Source organism: Trichoplax adhaerens, genomic scaffold (genome assembly GCF_000150275.1).
Source record: "Trichoplax adhaerens TRIADscaffold_1 genomic scaffold, whole genome shotgun sequence".
NCBI classification, from domain to species: Eukaryota; Metazoa; Placozoa; class Uniplacotomia; order Trichoplacea; family Trichoplacidae; genus Trichoplax; species Trichoplax adhaerens.
In genome coordinates this window covers 349,154-369,744 of record NW_002060943.1, presented here as the reverse complement: position 1 = coordinate 369,744, position 20,591 = coordinate 349,154, and the positions used below count along the sequence as shown (strand labels likewise).

Sequence of the window (20,591 nt, the reverse complement as noted above, 5' to 3'; positions counted from 1 at the left end):
TAACGGAACACATCGTATAATATTAGCATTAAATTGAGTGAATAAGATTTAGCAAGCACAGGATAAATCAATTTTATTCACAAGTCCAGTGTCGTAAATATACAGGCATTTTACTTGAAGAAGAACGTGCATGTGATTTATACAATTCTTGAATCTTTAAAGATGAAAAATTCATAATTATTATACAAGTACTAAAATAAAGTGCTCGGCAAATCAGTTAAAAATAATATCGTGATAATCTCATATAACAGATTTTGATTATTTTCCAGGGCTATCACGATTTATCTATAATATTGTTTAATTCAATTTATAATACTTGAATCCCAAAATAGGGGTATCTTATATAATTATCGTAGATAGATAACGTAAATTTTTTTCTCCTAATTAGGGAAAAGGAAGTGATGATAGCATCTTTTCAGAGTCATTAAATTACCTTAATTTAATGGTTATTTGCATCGGTGTCTTTTACGGGATCAAAGAAATTGTTCTTGACAATATATCGTACACACTGCATTATGATATTTCTTTCACGCTGAATCTCTGGCGCTAGTAACTACGAATAATAACACAGATATTAAGCAAGTCAGTATCAAGTAATTGTATAAAATGAATGGATCGAATACAATAAAAAAAATGTTACTTTTTCAAGAAGGCTTGGCTTCCTAAAATTCTTTAGTTTAGAATTTACTGCTGCTTTCATCCACTATAATAAATGAATAAAAATATACTCATCTTACTTGATTCTTCAGCCAATAATTTTAGGTTTAAATGATAAAAAAATTACCTCGGGACGATTATTTGATCGCCGTTCTTGCTTTGAATTATTGACAATTTCTTTAGCACGCTTAATTTCGTCAGTATTACCGCTACGGGCTTTTAGGTCAGCATTTAGAACCGTTGAGAATTTGTCTATTGGAGCAGATACGAACGACACTTAAATAATTTAATGCAAAAAGAAACAACATATTCCTACATGCATACGTTAGGTACACAGCCCATAGTGGTGCGATCTATTATGTATGTCATTTCTAGAGCAAGGCTAGAAATAATAAATATCCAAGTAATTATAAATTGACTTTATAACTTACTAATAGAACTCTCATCATTCTCAGAACTATCTTCGCTGTTATACGAAGTCATCAACGTTGTAAGACCAGACGATAATTGAACCGGAGGGGCAGATTTAGTATTTGTGTCGGGACCAACAGGTCTTTCACGTGACGATTCATCTAAGTAAAAGGTTTGTTCAACTTAAATTAATTCAAAATTTAAGTTGTAAATATCTTAACTTTTTAAGGCATTGCCAAGTAAATTTACCATCAGAATTGTTACTACCACATTCATCAGCTAACATCGATAAGGGGTCGCCCTTGAAGGTTGAATCTAAGCCGCTTTGATTGATTCCTTTATTTTGCCTTTTCCGTCCATCAGAGAAATTGTCTCTTCTTCTATTATTTCTATTTTGAAATTTATATCCTCTACCCCTTTGTCCTCTTCCTTTATGATGTTTACTTCGACCTAAGTATCTAAAATATATCCAAGACAATTAGTAAATTAATCAAAATTGCACAGAGTCTTAATTAAGCTAAACCTTTTCGATTTTTCTGGTATGATTTCACCGCGTTCAATTCTGTCTAGAGCTTCTTGCTTCTTTTTCTCAACGTTAGCAGCTGTTGGGTAATTCCTTTCAAAATTTAAAACACATGATTAGTTATATTATGCTCTACTTGTCACTTTCTCGACTATTCCTGGCCAATAATGCATTTAATAGAGTAAAATGAATATGCTGTACATGTATATTAGTATCATAACTAACTTTCTTCTTTGTTCACGCCATGCTTTAATATCTTCAGGAGAATCAAGTTTTACGTTAAATCGTGAAGTAAATGAAGCCTAGATTTTATATAGTATTAATATCACCTAATTGGTCTATATACAAATATAAATGAATTATAGATAGAGACAGCTTCAACATGATGAATTGAGCTAACCTTGATATGGCTAGCTTTAGAAACTTTTTCTTCCCCCTAGACCGATGAGAGCATTTGGATATTTTAGACCTTAAATGATAATACCATCGCAATATTGTAAGACTTTAACTCTTTATTGCTGAAACTTACACTAAAAGAATAATCATTTTTATCTCTGGTCTCTTCGTTTTCTGATCTCTTCCTTTTAATAGGCTGTTTTGAATTATAATTTCGGCTTGAATTTTGTCCACCTCTCTTCATGTAAGATTTCATTCACAACATTAGCTCGTAGTCTATGTAGAATATCACTATCACACTACTAATCTTAAAACTAACTGACGATCGAGCGAAATCTATGTCTAGCCTATTTTACCGTGCATCGATGTAATAGCTTTTACACAGTTTACGAGAATGCTCCAATAAATGCAAATTTTAACTACCGTATGCTTGCAGTTATTTACGAACGAACAACTACCTATATACTGTATGCATAATTAATAATCAGATATTATATCGATGTCAAGGTTGCAAGATAAGTAGAGTTATTTAATTATTACAGTATTAATGGATTAAGACCATTTCAGAAGAAGCTACCAATTTTCATCTTACGAAGTGTTTATCGCTATTCATACAGAGCTATTTTTGGAAACAATTTTACTTACTGTAAATGGACGTGAGAAGTTGCCTCTATATCTACGTTCAGGATAGGCTTTACCACTGTGAGAATATTCATCATGATGGAAATAATGTTGCGGATAGGGTGAAGGGTGCACGTTGCTAGGTAATGCATTCCCTTCCATATCCAACGGTGGTGTAGCTCGAGGTGGCAAATATTGCCCATGTGGAGAGGTGTTTTGATAGTTGGATGGTGCATAGTCTGGCATACCTGACGATGAAGAAGGATGATAAGGCATACGAGTACGACCTTGAAAGCAGCGAGAACGAGGTCTAGTGGAGAATGGTGGATTGCTCACTGCACCACCTGGCTGCGAGGCTGGTCGCCTTGGAGGAAAAACATAACCTTGTGGTTGCGGCCCATCATTATAAGCGTCATACATTGGATAAGGATGATTATCATTGCTTTTCATAGTAGACATGACGAAATAATATGCAATATTGCATTGACTAGGGTACTAATCTATCTCGATAGCCATCATCATGATAGGAATACTGCAGCTGATGACGAGCTAGCTGCTTGTTGATCAACTTGACTACTGGCAGAACCTTTCAATCAGGCGAGCACCTGTCATCGTGCTTCCTATTGATTAAAGTCAACGACTGAATACTGTACAGTATGCAATTTATGACATGTTTGCGATGTTAGCCTGTAATTATTATACGATGCAGTAGCACTTCTGCAGAGTACGCTTTAGTACTGTATCATCGTGCCCAATATTGATTGGCTGCAGCATGTTGACGATTTGAGGTACGCAAACTGCAGTATTGTATCTATACGGTATCGTATATATTACTAATCGATTGGATTTACCACTATGGTTGAGCTTGGCCATATATCCCATTTCGATCAGGTCCTCTCGTGATTAGTAAATTGTTATGGCAACTCCACAGCTGGATAAATATAATCTCAGTAATGATGGTAGCGAAGTTATTGCTCAACGATTACAAATAGATAGTTATGCACAGAAAGATCGAAATGAATTGCAATCATACTACAGCCTCGATCGAATTGTACAATTCATAACGAGCCATGGGTATAAAAGGGTAAGAATCTACTCTATAGCCTTGAAAGTACGTTATTTCAATGAATGCAATCAATGCATGCACAATTCCAACTGATGGATTAGCATGTAGTTATGTTGTTGCATTTGAGATCAAATTTAACTTAGCAATACCAGTTGGCATATCAAAATAGCTCACAAAGTATCAAACTTTGATGCCAGTATTATTATGTGTAGACAGTATTGTAAATGCATCAAGTCTACGCAAATACAGTCTTGTTATGACGCTTACTCGTACGGTATTTTCTTGGCAATATGAAAGAAAATAGGACAGCAACTTCACCGACAGAGATGTAGTAATCAATACATGCTAATCTAACATGGCTAATGCCGGACATCATTGAAATCGGTTTAATGCATATTACTGTATACTTAATCAACTGTATTAGATTGCTCTACAGTTTCCTGATAGCCTTCTACCCGATTCAGCAAGTCTTGCGTTAGAAATACAAACTATATCTCCTCAATCTATAGATGTCTTCATTTTGGCGGATACTTCTTATGGCAGGTCAAACAAGCAATCATCTATTATAATCGTTAAAGTAATGATACTTTACTGTCTAAGCCAGGATAAAATAATTGAGTAATTACTCAATTATTTGGCTAATGGACGTACTTATTTTCGTGAAATTACGATTACTTCGGTCGTCATCATAAACATACACAATACATCATACGATACAATTTTTAATGTAGGTGCCAATATACTTACGTTTTAATTCATATTATATATCTATAGTTGTTGTGTAGACGAAATTGCTGCATCCCATGGTAACGCTGACTGTTTAATACACTTTGGCTCTGCTTGTTTGAGCCCGTAAGTATGCTATTGATCATTACATGATAATACTGTAGTAGCATCGTATTGAACTTTCTTAAATAGCAACAACATGGAATAGAATACGTAGAATAAGATACAAAGAGTTAGCTCGCAAAGTAGTAAGAATTATGCCAAAAAAATGAAATTATTCTTCTTTTAGTAATCGTAGGTTGCCTGTTTTATACGTGTTTGGACGTCATCCTGTTGATGCCAATAAATGCAAGGAGAGTTTGTCAGCCGTTGTAAGCGATCGTAACTGCTACGCTATCCTTCTATATGATGTCGTCTATTACCATACAATAGGCGAGTAATTTGGATTGTTGGTACTTTTAATAAATAGATGCACAACATCTGTGATAACTAATACTAATCGAGTTATAATATGATATTTTAGATGCCGTATATGAAACATTACATGCCCAATATCCAAATTTAATTGCTTCTGAAATAAAGGTAGGAAAATTAAGTGCAATTGTTGAATCTTCAGCAAAACTATTAGAAGATAAAGAAAATCAAAGCTGCGATCAAGAAGAGTATGGTCGTATTTTTCACTTACATGAAGGAAAAGAGATACATGATTATGTTATATTCTATATTGGCTCTGAAGGGTTGACTCTAACAAATCTTATGATGTCATACAATAAGTGTCGGGTAAACAGTTTACTGACATTGTTGATATTTCATTTCACGAGTAAATTATGACTACTCTTTATCTATCTTATTATCGATTAGTTTTATTCTTACAATCCTGATTTGGATAGTAGTAGATCAGAATCATTATCGGTCAACAAAGCCCTGATGAAAAGGTGTGACCATAACATCAAAATATATTATATTTGATAATATTGCAACGTTACAGCATGATAATGTTCTCAGTTAATTAAAAAGTGATCTTATTTCTCATGCAGATATTATTTAATTCAGAAAGCAAAAGAGGCCCTAGTAGTTGGAATAGTTATTGGAACGTTAGGCGTAGGTCTGGACATTAATCGATTAGTCGCCTTAAATTTTATCAATATTTTCGTGCTGTACTAATGTTTTACCGGTAACACCTTAGCCGATTATTTGCAGACGCTAGACAGGCTAAAAGCAGTTTTGAAAGCAGCTAACAAGAAGGTACAATATTAGAACAGTTTTTTAATTTGAAGCTATTATCTGCGCATAATCCTATTAATCTTCTACGTATACAATACGTAATGTTGTGTTCATGACTGTAATTGTATAGACATACACCTTTTCGGTGGGAAAAATTAATGTTGCTAAATTAGCAAATTTCATGGAAATAGATGTCTTTGTATTAGTAGCCTGCCCCGAAAATACCCTGCTGGATTCTAAGGTAAGGAATTCCATTTGTTATTGCTACAGTATATCCTTTTCCTGTTGTATCCTTGCGCTCAATAGCTACTCTTGTAATTTTACTTAGGAATTTTATAAGCCCATTCTTACACCTTACGAACTGGAAATCGCCTGTTTAAAGTAGAAATAATTAAATCTTATTTGAACATAATTACGTTTTTCCCTTTTTGGCGATCGATTATCAATATGTCGGTGTTAATCAATTATATATTTTATAATTTCAGTTGTTAACTTTATTTAAATTTTAAATATTCTAAGGGAAAGAGAATGGGACGGTACTTATATAACAGACTTTAGGCAATTATTACCAGGTAACGTAGGATTATCTGAAGGTAATTGCTCCTTGAAAGTAACAAAAAATAAATGAAAGTTTTTTTTGTTGTATTACTAGGCGGATTATCTAATCTTGAATTCAATGTGGATGTAAGCATATTTAAACTTAGACCAGATTTTTGATAGTCATTATTAGTAATTAAATATTGAAATAATTTAAGTCTCTAACTGTAGTAACATATCTATTAAGATTAAGATTTGTATTACATAGCCGAAAATTCATAATAATGCTTGCTACATACGTATATAGAGATTTAGGCATTGCATTTATTCATGACGTGTGCCTACATTGTACTGTAAGATTATCTTTGTATTGTTTGTAAGATGCTAGTGACAAATTTTTCAGAAATAATTATTATTTCTCAAAATGACATGTTTCTATAATAACAAATACTATCATTTTTATAGGATGAAAGAAAGAATCGAAATCCAGATTATTCTTTTATAACCGGACATATGCAATATACATCGCTACGCGGTAAATAAATTTGTTTTCTGAGAACTACTTTACAGCAACTAACTGAAGCACTTTAATAACTTTATATTTCTTTATGATATTGTAGTCATTTGCTATATCAATTATTATAAAAAAGGCTTATCGATTTATCGTAAATTATTGTTGTTGAACAATAGCTATGCTAAATAAACCATTTAAATAGTAAAATATAGTATGATTTTCGTAGATGATGACGAGAATATCAATCACGATAAGCAACAATCCTTAGTAACTCGAGATCGCATGCAAGTTATTCAACATCATACATCTGCAGGTATGTTGAGGCTGAATTTGGTGCCACTTATGTATTATTTATTGTCCAGTTCTATTTCAACCAACATGCAACCGGTACATTATTATTTGATATCTCTTGAAATATTCAATTTTTAATCGGCAGGTGAATTCTTATCAAATCGCTCTTGGAAAGGACTCGATGATACTCCAGACGATGATTCTTCTCCTATAAATGTTGTTGAAGGAAGACGTGGTATCGCCGCGAAATACGATAACGAAAATATTTATTAAGAATCAAAATTTTCCTCAATCGCTCTATTTTTTTATCTCATCCAGAAAATCAGAACTGCTTTCTTATTTCACACATATGTAAAATAATTTGCATTTGACAGAACTCTAATGTACGTTGTTTAAAACTGTAAGGTAAATTAAGCTGACAGACTATAATACGTGTATTCGTTACTAACTAGCATGTAAAATTAAGGATTGCAGGATATATTGTCATAGTATCGGAAACCTGAAATAGGGCGAAATAAATGCAAACTATACTATCATATCTTTCCACTAGAAGCCTAAATTAATTACACTGTTTTAGCTATTGTTATTGATGCTATGGAAATATAATCATGTAAAATAGTATGACAACATACGTACTGATAGTGGTGTTAAATAGAGTAATTTTTCATCAGATACCTCACAAGTCACAATGGATTTCTAACCTGTTGTATATTAATGTGCAAGCTATTGAGTTAACTATCTAGTGTAATCGAGTGTGCCTACAGTAATTCCTTAGGCAGCGACGGAGTTGAAAATGACGATCGTAATAGTATCCTTTCTCCAAGCATGAGCGCAAGACGCCCTCATTAAACGTCTACTTCAACGTCTCTTACAGGACGATGATGGACTTCGTCACGTTGAGCATTATTCTTGACGGCAGTTTTGCAGCCTAATCGAGCTGCTATCGATCGTAGAAAGCTGCAAACTACTTCATAGCAATTGCTACAGCATCTTATAATACAGGCATCGCAGATCGTGCAAATGCAATCTTGTCCAGCATCTTCCTCATCGTCATTCATTATAATTATTGACGAGCAGTGTTGTGCTTATGCAAAGTCATCGTATAATATTCCTACGCCAGTGTACCACTGTACATGTATCTAGGATTGAGGAAAGAATCAGATCGAAAGGTAGTAGCTACCTAGCGATAAGCTCGTAGTAGTATGTGCAATCTGGAATGCCGATATCCAAAAGATTTAAGCTCAGTACTCTCTGCACTTAGTTAATAACAGTCGATGAGTAATTTTCGTCAGTTTATTTACTACACACTGTTATTATTTTTGTAGGAATCTGTATGACATTTACAGTACGTACAATACGGTACCAGGCCAGGTTTAACCCTAACCCTGTACTGTACGTGTACAGTACAGTACAGGACTGTACACTGCCGTAGAGTACTGTATGCTACGGTACTATCACTCTCGGACGGACAGACATTTCCAGACTCATCTCGTTAAAATATTGGGCCAAACACTTGGTTATGGCAGAACTAAATTTAGTATGCAGTCGGTCGATTTTGAATTGACAATATTTTCTCAATTAAGGATTGAGAGATTGAATCTTATTATCTGTTACAAAATTCTGGTTAAAAAACAGTTATACAAGATCATGGAAGCTATTTAAATTAGTACCAGTGATTTAGAAAACAGACGCGGAAGATCCATACTAAGTAGTCATTTTGGGATAATAACGGCTACATTTGCTAAAGAAAAGTCGCCTGACTGGCGATACACATAACCAGTGTTATATAAACTGTATTCTTTTCAGATATAGTAGATAGATATTCTGATCACAAAATGGATGAACATATTTTCTTAATGTTATACCATATTTCATATATATACTAGTGCAAACTCCCGTCGCTTTACTGACGGTTTACGATAATGTGCTCATTTAACATCTTTTACGATACCGCAAAATCTGTAGTCTGGACTGTACTTTACAGTAAAGTTTACACTCATTACTACACTAGAGACCCTTAGAGACAGGACACTGCCCAAATGATATCAGAAAATTTCTTGCTTTTACCAGGTTTACTTTTTTTAGAGATCTCTGTGAAAATCATCGCAATACTACAAGCCTCTGCTTCCTTTTTTTTTTCAAGATATTGACTACAAGAAACGTTTATTCATTAACCTGATTTCCTACTGTTTTACTAGTTATCTCAAAATAATCCGAAACACAGTAAAGTCTTGTACACTTATTGAATGCACAGCTGAGCTCTGCAAACACGCAGCTACAGCATTCTAATTTACAATTTTAATTGTCGATGCACTTGTACTTGCATCGCTAAGCATACTACAATAGCATCAATTAAACGTGATTGCTTAATGTGCTACTGGAGCCACCATGAATGCAGTCAATAGCGTTGTGCCATTTGTGCGCAACGGTATATTGCAGTATTTAGCAGCAACACAGTAAGAAGAAGCTGTAAATTGTTTCTTAGCAATCCATCTTATTCCATAGTAGCATTTCTTAACTAGTCAACATTAATAGTAGTAATAACAGTTAACAAAAACAAACATCAACTAAAAGCGGTAACTGGCTGGCAATATACAGTATACGGCAAATGCATTGCGTAAAATTTCTTGACGATTTATTCTCTTTGACAATCCACTGAATAAAGATACTTTTAGGACAATGCTATTTTTAGTACATTCATGCGTTAAATACCTAAACATATAAATTAAGCGATTAAGTGAACTAATACAGTACTGTTAAAAGACAGTAAAATAGACATCTTGTAATTCATAGCATTCCCTTAATAGCCAACGTAATACTATAATGCAATAGCTATAACCATTATCTGTATATGGTGACGATCACAGCAAAAACCAGGCCTTAAATCACATCAATGATAAACTACGTACTTTATCCCATAATATTAATGGAATGGTCTTTACATACAGTAGATATGTAGTCTATCCACAATTAAACACGATTCCGTATACTGTACTCCTTCGATCGGCTTGTATGCTTTATTCTCTTAACGAGCCGTTGAGTATATAATTTCCTAGACTAATTCGCAGTAATAAAGCTATGGCTCATATTCAGGCTTACCGTTAGTATTAACTAGCACTAATAGCTAAATACTACGAATGGGTACAATAAGTGCTATAGTACAACATATTAACTACTTATATACAGAACTACGTTATACTGTATTTAGTAACATAGCGTTAATTAATATTAATATTTACAGTACGTAAGAAATACTATAAACTTGTTACTACTACAATTTTATTTGAGTTTTATATAGCAATATATCACCAGGAGAAGCATATTTCAATTACAATCCCTCAAGTTAAAGAGATTGCCAGCTTTTCCTGTTTTTAAATACATTTGTTATCATATTCTAGAAAGGTCAAAACTTCTAATGTAGCTTACAGATTAGTAATACCTAAACCTTTAGTTTTCACTTGTAATGCAACAAAGATCTTTCACCAACACTCGTTTTAGTCTATCTAAATAGAAAATATCTAATTGTTTCACTATCGATTTATATTCATACAACGTTTGCATAATTTTCCATTCATCGTCCTCCGTCACTAGATCGCCTGCAGTATTTCTCAAATATGGAAATACAAATTTTTCATCTTGAACTAATTCATTATACTCATGTATCACCTGTAAAGCGGGTAATTCTTTATTAACTCTACCATCTCCAACTAAGGATTTCTTCACGTCATTAAAATAATGTTGACACGCAACATGAGCATCCAAATTTTTCATGACGAAAAAATATTGCTTTTCACGATTATCACCATACCATGCAGCAATAGAATTTTGCTTCCTTGTCACGTCATAAGCTAACCTTTCAAAATCGTTACCTAATTTCTCAACATCACCAATATAGTATAACTGTAAGATTGATCGTGCCATTTTTCCATGTAAAGTCGGAAATAGATTAAATAACGCCGTTGCATCGGTTCCTAATACCGATTCTATTATTTCATTGCCCCCTGGATGAAGATCGATATATTGGCCGACATCGTAGACACAGTCATCAATAACCATCCACGAACCATTCGATCCTCCATTATGAGTGATAACATCGTATACCGATATTTTCCGTCTACCATCATTTGATATTGGTCTATATACTTCAATTCTAATACGATCAGTCAACATTGTCAATAGTTGTTTTATACCTATAGCCGATTTCAATACTGTAATCATATCTCTATACAAAGTTGTTGGACCACAAATGTAAATAAATGCACCTTGAGAACATAATTCACGCAATTTATTTTGCCCTTCTGTTGATGATAAGTAACTAGTAATTCGACCATTGTAGATGTATTCCGATTCTTTCAAGTTTTGCCTATTATCTGCAGAGAGACAGAGTTTTGTGTAATCGATCTTATCAGGAGCACCCTCTTTAGTCCTGCAACCAAAATATAGAAACATATTGCGACCTTCATCCATTTTCTTATTACGATCAATAAATGATTGATATGGAGCAACCCCTGAACCTATACCAATCATGACAATTGGTTTTGAAGTATCTTGTGGAAGTTGGAATGAAGAACTAACAGGAAAAATATTAACAATTTGATCTTTATTAAATAAATTATTTTGAGGTGCAAGTATTGGTGATACTTCCCCATTATCTATGCGTTCAACAAGTATTTTAATGTTGTCATTATCGAATGAGGCTATGCTATATACACGAGGTACTTTAGGAGGAATTTCTGATGGAGAGCTTTTAATATTGCTATTCGAAAAATCAGCATATTTGATGAATATTTCTTTTGATAGCTTACCATCCACTATTCCAAAATACTGACGCAAAAATAGTATCCATTGGCTTTCAACTGGATCTTTAGTATGTATGTTTAATGTAAAATTTTGAGATATACTGCGATAATTTGTAGCAGTATTTGGTATTAGTACACCGATTTTGTCACCCTCTCGATATGAAAAGGTTTTACTACCAATAAATAACATTACATATTGTAGATTTTTACGTTGATTAAGATTTGCAGGAGTAGATTGAATAGTTGCAGGATACAATCGGCTTATAAATTGACGATCGTTAATTCCTGCATCTAAATCAGCGCTAATTTCCTTGTAAGCGTTTTCAGACTTTGTCTCTCTATTAGCTACAGTCATATTTCTATCCATTTGGGTTGCAAAAGATAGAAGTCCTAGGGCTTTGCTACGATGCATATTCAAAAATCTATGGTAGGAGCGCTCGAGTAAATTAAAAGTCTTTGCTAATTCTGAATCACCAAAAGTTTCTAAGTATTGTCTAAGGCTACCTGTTTTCTTAAAATCTGATCTAAACGCCTCTAAGAATTGTAGATAGGCTTTAGGCAATAGTCGCTGTGTACTAATAAACATTTTCCCAAGTTCCGATGTATGTGATCGATCAATAATTATATCAAAAGTGGCAAAAATGGGATCAAATAATCCACTAGCAGTAGTCCCGTATAACTTATTCTCATTCGCTAAGTTATTTAAGCTTTCATCTGTAGCAGTATTCCAATTTAAATTCTCTTCAGTTAATACTTCGACTGTTTTCTTACTCTTAGGACTTAATAGCTGCTCTGGTGGAATAGGTCCAACTTGGCCTAGAATGCTCCAATGTGAAGGGATTATAGCTATTTCGGCATAGGGATTAAGCTTGACTTCTGACAGCGCATTAGACGCTTGATCAGCCATTACAATTAATTGGTTAAGATTTGCTATAATCCCCTCTTTATCATGGTTGTGCATAGCCAGCTGAAGATTTAACGCTATGTCTACAATGCCATGGCATGCATATCTGAGAGCAGCGAATGAATATCCCAAAAAAGTAGTTTCGGAACTAGAGCCGAATTCATCCGCATTAAAAAATGAAAATCTTTGCCTTATGTTTTTACGAGAAAACTCTTCAACAGATCTTATTAAAAGAATATTATCTATAGTTAGAGTGTCAATTGTATAGGAAGGAATTCGATGCAATTTCCTACAGCATTCTATCCAAGCGTTATGCAGACTAATAGGCAATTTAGGGCTACGGAATGCATTGATGTGGCCATAATAATTCCAATAAATTAATGAAATCAAAGTGATTGCTCCAAGTAAGATAGTGACCGTATTGATAGGCAAATCATCAATTTCATCAGAAATATCAGGCAGTTGAAGTATTTCATTCCGGAAACGAGGTGAATAACTATTGGAGATATTTTTTGTAAATAAAAATAGCACCTTACATTTTTCAGGTAACTGATCTGGGTCAGGATCCGCTATTAATTGGGGAGGATAAAAACCATGAGTATAGACGTGGCCCTCTGGTCTTAATTCAGGATTTTTATCCCACATTTCCAATAAAACTCTAGCACGAAGTTTGCTTTGGTACTGTCCATCATTTTTATTACCTAAGATTATTTGTAATTGACGTCTGTCCGCCATTAACTTGGGCTTACGTGATCGTTGGAATTCTTGAGCATAATTTTTTCTGAAATACAGGCGTAGTATCCGGGTTTACCGACTCTGACCAAAGTTAATGTAGTCGATACTCTGCTGGGCAATATTTGATAATTGCGTATGTATTTCTATCCTTCATGAAAGTATAGCTTTTAACTTGTTTTCATCTAAATCTTGGATGCATTATAATATATTGCTTTTAATTATGTTACCATAGGAACCGTCCTGAAACTTGTGGCATGATGATTTAATTTTCGCCTCTGTTCTCATTAACACATAAGAATTTTCATAGCTATGATTGTAGTTATAACTCTTCGCTCGTAAAAGCTCTGTAAGGAAATTTATAAATACTATAACTACAAACTATAGTGTTATATTATACATAACCACTACCGATAGACTCATCAATACTTTTACCTAATTACCTAAAGTTATCTCATTTGCTTACTCCAGTGAATTAATGCCCCTTGAGGCGTTTGGATCCTGTCATGCAATTGTTTAATAAAATGCGTTCTTCGTAATTAGTATATCACTGATAATTAAGGAAATTGGCCAAAAATTGGCTTCTTTAATTTTTTATAGTTCAATTATCATAAAGTTTCTTTGAAACACATAACAATACATCACATACTGGTAGAAGTAATCACAAGATAAAGTAATAATGGACTGTACAGGACTTGCGCCATTGAACTACTCTTTTAGCCTGCCACATGCTGATTAATGCTCCAAGCAAACAAAAAAGAAAAATATGTGTGTTATTTCAAAGTACCATACTAGTCTATAAGATCTTTTCCTTATTGAATCGTCAATCAAGTGAATGGGAAAAATAATTGTATAAATGCACGCGTGCTGTATCTATGTACAGTATTTGTATAACTAAAAGTAGGATTTTAGTGTGTTACAGTAAATTCGTCCATTCTGCAGTAGTTGTCGCAAATTAAATAGTAATGTACATATGTATTATCTTTCTGTAATATTAGCACGTTGTCCGCAATCCTAGTTAACTATGACTTAAATAAAGTATGTACCAAATGCAAATAAGACGTGACTTTGCTTCGTTGAGAATTGTTGCCAGACTAAAGATACCAACAGTAGTTGGTAGGGTTTAAGATTATACGCATGTATTTTACGTTTGATTTAGAGTAGTTACAAGAGTAAAAGTATGAATCCAACATGCTTTTCTGGAATCCATTGAACAGAATTATTTTTCACCATGTCCTCTACTGTCCCTTCATATGTTCCCTACGCGTATAAAATATGCAAAGTATGGCGAGCATAAGCCGGCATTTTTCAATACAAGAAAGAGAGAATAGAGTTAGTAGTTAGTTTTACAATAACTTCAACTGTACAGCGTGATCTTTTTGGTATCTAATTCTTTAATATGAAGTTCAACGCTTTACTATGAACCAATATATGACATATACACCAATTCCACATACTGTATCAAAAATTGACCGGATTTCGTACCAAAATGCCGGCGTTCAGTATACATTAATGTGTACTGATTTATCGGTTTGGAAAAGGATCATACTGTAGTATACAGGAGGGTTAAGTACTGTACAAATTGTCCCAGAACTTTTTCCCGAAAAATTTTATCGACAAAAAATTGAAATTTTTGTCCATTTTCAATAAAATACATGTCAATCTATCGATTGACTCAATATCAATTGATCGATTTATCTGGGTACAATAACTGCTATAGTATAACATATTAACTATATACAGAACTACGTTATACAATCTATCGATTGACTTGTATTTTATTGAAAATCGACAGAAATTAACTATATGCAGAACTACGTTATACAGTCTATCGATTGACTTGTATTTTATTGAAAATCGGCAGAAATTAACTATATGCAGAACTACGTTATACAGTCTATCGATTGACTTGTATTTTATTGAAAATCGACAGAAATTAACTATATACCGAACTACGTTATACAGTCTAATTAACTATGTGCAGAACTACGTTATACAATCTATCGATTGACTTGTATCTTGTTGAAAATCGACAGAAATTAACTATATGCAGAACTACGTTATACAATCTATCGATTGACTTGTATTTTATTGAAAATCGACAGAAATTTCAATTTTTTACTTTCGAAGTTTATGGGGAAAATGGACTGGGACAAACTGTACAGTGCACAGTGTACAGTACTGCATAGTCCACTGTACACTGTACACTGTACAGAAGGATAAAGTAGTATACAGTGTACAGTACTGTCCTGCGTGATGCTACTGTATGTCACGTGACTCTGACCTGCTCTGATACTGTAACTATATACATACTGAAAACTATCACCAGTCGCCATAGTACAGTAGGATAGTACTTGTCTCTGCTTGTCCAATAATGTAAACAATAGCCATTGTAGTGTACGACGGACTCGTCAGTCTGTCAGTCAATCCACGTCGATTTACAGTAGTTGCGCGTTAACCTTCTTCTCCACTACTGTCAAATATTAATCTTCTGGCTGTTGCAGATATAGCTCCAACTTATTTCACAATTATTGAGAGAATCCCTTGCATACAAGAGTAAAATGTGGAAATTAACAGTCATCGTTGTTATGACCTGTTTAACGGGGCTCTTGCTAGCTCTACCATCGTTGCATTCTCGTGAAGATGACGGCAAAAATTGGGCAGTCCTCGTAGCTGGCTCCAATGGTTGGGACAATTACAGACATCAAGTAAGTTTTCCATCGTAGGACAGCAATGTTATTTTAGCATCCAATATTTTAAATTAAATGTATCAATCAAAGTGATTGCTATCCATACAACTACTTCTATACATACAGTTAACTTCAAGATTACATGTCGTTATAAACTATTGTATTGACACGTTAGTTTTTAGTTATATATTTTTCCCCCAGTTCAAGCGTCGAAAAGGAAATGAAACACGCTATACTGTACTCTGTATACCACTTGACCATCTCTCTGCAAGGAAGGCCAGAAAAATAAAATAATTCGTTTACACATATTCCCATTGACAATTTCACGATATAGAAATGTTACACAGTGATACTGTGTGATACTACTGAGGGATCCATGTACTTCCCAATCGAATTTTGATTCTAAATCGCGAACTTATTCCACTTGGATCCTGTGTGTACTTTTCGGATGTTATTGTCCGGTAAGACTATTACGTCATGCATCTTGATGGTAATGCTTTACATACAGTATTCAGTAGGAAAGGAAAGGAATGAATGCGTAAAGCATCTCCATCGTGCGACTACTGCTCACCTTTTTTCAACCTTGGCTGATATTAGGATGGAACTGACGATAATCAATTTGCCTACACTGGAAAGAGTACACTATTTCTACGTTCTATTACTGTAAATGGCGATCGCTTAATACTTTACTAGATCGATTGCCACTTTTCTTCCATTTATTGTATGGGAGATGGATAGATAGTAGAGAAAATGAAGATCATCGGTCGTTTTGTAGTATGTAAACAAGGCAATAGTATTCATTTTCTCGACATGGTGTTACACGCTATGACAGAAATGGAGCATTCCAATTTGAGTTGAATATCCTTTACATACAGTATTAAGTAGGAAAGGAGAGGAATGAATGCGTAACAGTAAAGCATCTCCATCGTGCGACTACTGCTCACCTTTTTTGCAACCTTGGCTCATATTAGGATGGAACTGACGATAATCAATTTGCCTACACTGGAAAGAGTACACTACTTCTACGTTCTATTACTGTAAATGGCGATCGCTTAATACTTTACTAGATCGATTGCCACTTTTCTTCCATTTATTGTATGGGAGATGGATAGATAGTAGAGAAAATGAAGATCATCGGTCGTTTTGTAGTATGTAAACAAGGCAATAGTATTCATTTTCTCGACATGGTGTTACACGCTATGACAGAATGGAGCATTCCAATTTGAGTTGAATATCCTATTCAAAAGGATAAGACTAAAATGAATAGCGCAATCATGAAAAGACTTTGCTATACACGTATGAAATACCGTATAATAGCCAGGTTATACTCAAGAATATCAATGCCTATTTTCCAATCTTGTACAACATTGGCCTTCATTTCTTTCAATCTCATTCAAATCTTACTGATTTTTTATTTTAGGCCGATATATGCCATGCTTATCAGATCCTTCATAAAAATGGATTCCCTGATGAGCGTATTGTGGTCATGATGTACGATGACATTGCCGAAAACGAAAAGTAAGTCGCAATCACAGCTCTCCTAATGCTAGTTATGGATGAAACACTGACATTTCGAACATTTTGTTTTCATCTGTTTTGTTGACTAAACTAGCAACCCAACCCCTGGAAAGATTATCAATAGGGTAAGTCTAATTTTATCGATCTTAATGATTACTACACAGTAATCTTGGAGCACTTTTTTGCTCTTGTCAGCACATGGGTATATATAAGGGCAAATTTACTGTCAAGATATTTGGCAATCTTAAAAGGACACGTATGCTTTTAAAATGAACTGCTCTTATGAGGAATCGGCAGTGTCTCTGTCTTTTCATATTTTATCAACTAGTACAGCATCTGCAAAATGTTACTCATATTATTCCTTTTTTCTCCTTTATTAGCCTTATGGTCCTAACGTATACGCCAACGTTCTAAAAGATTACACCAAAAATGTAAGTTGATCGTCTTACTACATCATTTCCGTTGAAATCACTCTCATGGACATCGAAGTTTAAAATTTATAGTCCTTTTGATTAGAAATAACTTCAATTATTTGTTTTTGTTTACATAATAGCATGTCAATCCAACAAATTTCATCAACGTTTTACTGGGTAATGCAGACAAAGTCACCGGTGGCAGTGGAAAAGTACTGAAGAGGTCTGATATTATATCTCGTAACGGAAACAGCAAACAATTTTATTGAAATTGTTAATTACTGTAATAGAAATCGTGCTAAGGCCATTTAAAAGCATGCAATCTTTTTCTCAAATAGTGGGCCAAATGATCGTGTTTTCATCAATTTTGTCGATCATGGTGCGCAAGGTCTTGTGGCCTTTCCTGAGGACATTGTAAGTAATATCACATTCTATTTTGATTAATCATTCTATACACAGCAGACAAAATATCTTTATCCTTATCATAACTATTTCTTTATGTTATCCTTTCCTTAATCAGTTAACCGCTAAGATGCTTAACCAGACCATCAACCAAATGTACATGAAGAAAATGTTCAAACAGGTTCAAATCCGCTTTCTATACTGATTATATAATGAATCAGATAAGATAAATCTACAACTTGAACATTTCTCTATGATTCTAGTTGGTTATTTACGTTGAAGCTTGTGAGGCAGGATCAATGTTTCATAATGTCTTAGCCGATAACAAAAATGGTATTAATACAATTGTAAAACCTTAATCCATGAAATATAGTCACACGTGTGCAATATTTAAGATCTGATTCATTTTCTTCGACAGTTTATGTTACTACTGCTTCCGATCCGACTCATTCCTCGTACGCCTGCTATTATGATAGGAAAAGGGGCACATATCTTGGTGATGTATACAGCATAAATTGGATGCAAAATTCCGATCAGGTATAAAGTGATACGATTAATTAATAATAATTGATAACTTTAAATCCACATTTTCCTGTGGCTTCCTTTTACGCTACAGCTTTTGTTCATTGCAATAAATAATAAAACGAAATTCTAGGCTGACATGCAAACAGAAACCTTAATTCAACAGTTTGATACCGTTCGAAGAAAGACCAATACTAGTAAAGTCTGCAAATATGGTGATATGGTAATTTCCTTGTAGAATTATTGGATAGGAAGAAAAAATTGATTTATAAATAAGTTATATCCTTTAACCACAATCTTGTGTTTGGCTAGTCATTCGACGAGGAAGATCTAGATAATTTTCAAGGCGATCCAAAATCCAATACTCCATCAAAACTATTCGATCCTTATCCGTTACCTCCGATGGACACTGTCGCAGCTCCAGATGTACCAGTAGTTATTTTAAGTAACCGTATTACTGATGCCACATCAAAGACTGAGCGACAACACTATATAGGACAGTTAGAGAAGCTAATTGAGGTAAAACACGAATGTCGTAAATTGGAGATCGTATGAATCTGTAAATTGTAAATTTAATCTTTCCTATATGTCATGATTACTAATAGATATCAATCTTTAAATATTTTATCCTTTCACACCTCTACTAAACCTTGCAGCATCGCGAAAAAATTGATAAGACGATACGATCCATTCTCATAGAAGCTGTTGAAAACAATTTTGAACTTGCTCATCATATTATGCATCACCAAAAGCATGATATTAAGAATTTTGATTGTTTACATGTTATGACTAAATCGTTCTCAGAGAAATGTTATAACCTTGGCAAGGTAATGTAGAAGATTTTAATAAAGTAGAGTTGTTACAAGGTCTAGTAGCTAATAGACTATTATATTTGATAGAATGACTATGCCATGCGTATGGTTTATGTTCTGGTTAACCTGTGTGAAACGGAGCGAATGACCGAATCAATGTAAGTTTGACTTTTGAATTTTTACTAAACTATAATTAATTACTATTGTAACAAATAAGTTAAATCACGTATGAATATAAGGTATGTCTAGTACGGTACAGTGCAGCGAAGAAAAGTGTTTTCCATATTTGCATTCATTTTTTTTCTATTGTTCATTTTACTCAATCATAGGATTCTGTCAGCAATTAACAAGATTTGCCACTAACTTTCTTCATTTATTTGTGCTTAATGATCCTATCCAAGTCTGTCACATTTTATGTTTAGATCTTTACTTCATCCATACTAGTAGCAACTAACAGAACTTCCCTGTCTCTTAAAATACTCTATGATAAATTTCTATGGATACGACTTATTGGTAGCTGTTTTATTTTTTATAATTTGTATCGAATGTAGTAACTTCTAACGAAATTTCATGTAGCTATTAGTTCATACATAATTTGATATGTTACCATGAAATTATCAATGTTCACAGTAATAAATAGAAGATAGCGCAGCAAATCGTGGATTACAATACATTTATAAATTCAATGCCACGACCATGTAAATAACTCACCAGCCTATGTACCGCGACTTTGATAGTTTTTACATCTTACAACAAGAAATTGTATACTTTATTCGGCGAATTGTATGGATAAGAAATTAGGTAGATTGATGATGACATTCGAGTGATAATGT

At 33.9% G+C, this 20,591-nt stretch overlaps 4 protein-coding genes across 4 annotated transcripts; 2 read left to right on the top strand and 2 right to left on the bottom strand.

The window, feature by feature from the left end:
* Positions 1-439: 439 nt before the first annotated feature.
* Positions 440-3,067, bottom strand: TRIADDRAFT_51288 (uncharacterized protein; the record flags this gene model as incomplete). The annotated part of the gene is made up of 9 exons (XM_002107566.1): positions 440-553; positions 785-909; positions 1,089-1,229; positions 1,318-1,526; positions 1,592-1,684; positions 1,817-1,893; positions 1,992-2,027; positions 2,121-2,225; positions 2,633-3,067. 9 exons carry the CDS (start codon positions 3,065-3,067, stop codon positions 440-442), a joined length of 1,335 nt encoding a protein of 444 aa, XP_002107602.1.
* A 457-nt stretch (positions 3,068-3,524) lies between these two features.
* On the top strand, positions 3,525-7,239 carry TRIADDRAFT_51287 (uncharacterized protein; the record flags this gene model as incomplete). Its single annotated transcript, XM_002108387.1, has 15 exons — positions 3,525-3,692; positions 4,099-4,217; positions 4,449-4,526; positions 4,699-4,757; positions 4,924-5,180; positions 5,262-5,335; positions 5,438-5,505; positions 5,587-5,645; positions 5,755-5,865; positions 5,953-6,005; positions 6,144-6,217; positions 6,277-6,308; positions 6,627-6,696; positions 6,902-6,988; positions 7,112-7,239. 15 exons carry the CDS (start codon positions 3,525-3,527, stop codon positions 7,237-7,239), a joined length of 1,437 nt encoding a protein of 478 aa, XP_002108423.1.
* A 3,603-nt stretch (positions 7,240-10,842) lies between these two features.
* TRIADDRAFT_8170 (uncharacterized protein) lies at positions 10,843-11,085 on the bottom strand (the record flags this gene model as incomplete). The annotated part of the gene is made up of 1 exon (XM_002107565.1): positions 10,843-11,085. A coding segment is annotated over one exon (243 nt), but the record flags the coding sequence as incomplete, so codon positions are not given.
* A 4,877-nt stretch (positions 11,086-15,962) lies between these two features.
* On the top strand, positions 15,963-20,265 carry TRIADDRAFT_63455 (expressed hypothetical protein; the record flags this gene model as incomplete). Its single annotated transcript, XM_002108386.1, has 14 exons — positions 15,963-16,109; positions 17,512-17,609; positions 17,704-17,734; positions 17,990-18,040; positions 18,163-18,245; positions 18,361-18,436; positions 18,543-18,605; positions 18,688-18,757; positions 18,843-18,961; positions 19,080-19,169; positions 19,259-19,465; positions 19,603-19,773; positions 19,846-19,916; positions 20,088-20,265. The coding sequence occupies 14 exons, from the start codon at positions 15,963-15,965 to the stop codon at positions 20,119-20,121; spliced, it is 1,311 nt and encodes a 436-aa protein (XP_002108422.1). The 3' UTR covers positions 20,122-20,265.
* Between the last annotated feature and the right edge of the window lie 326 nt (positions 20,266-20,591).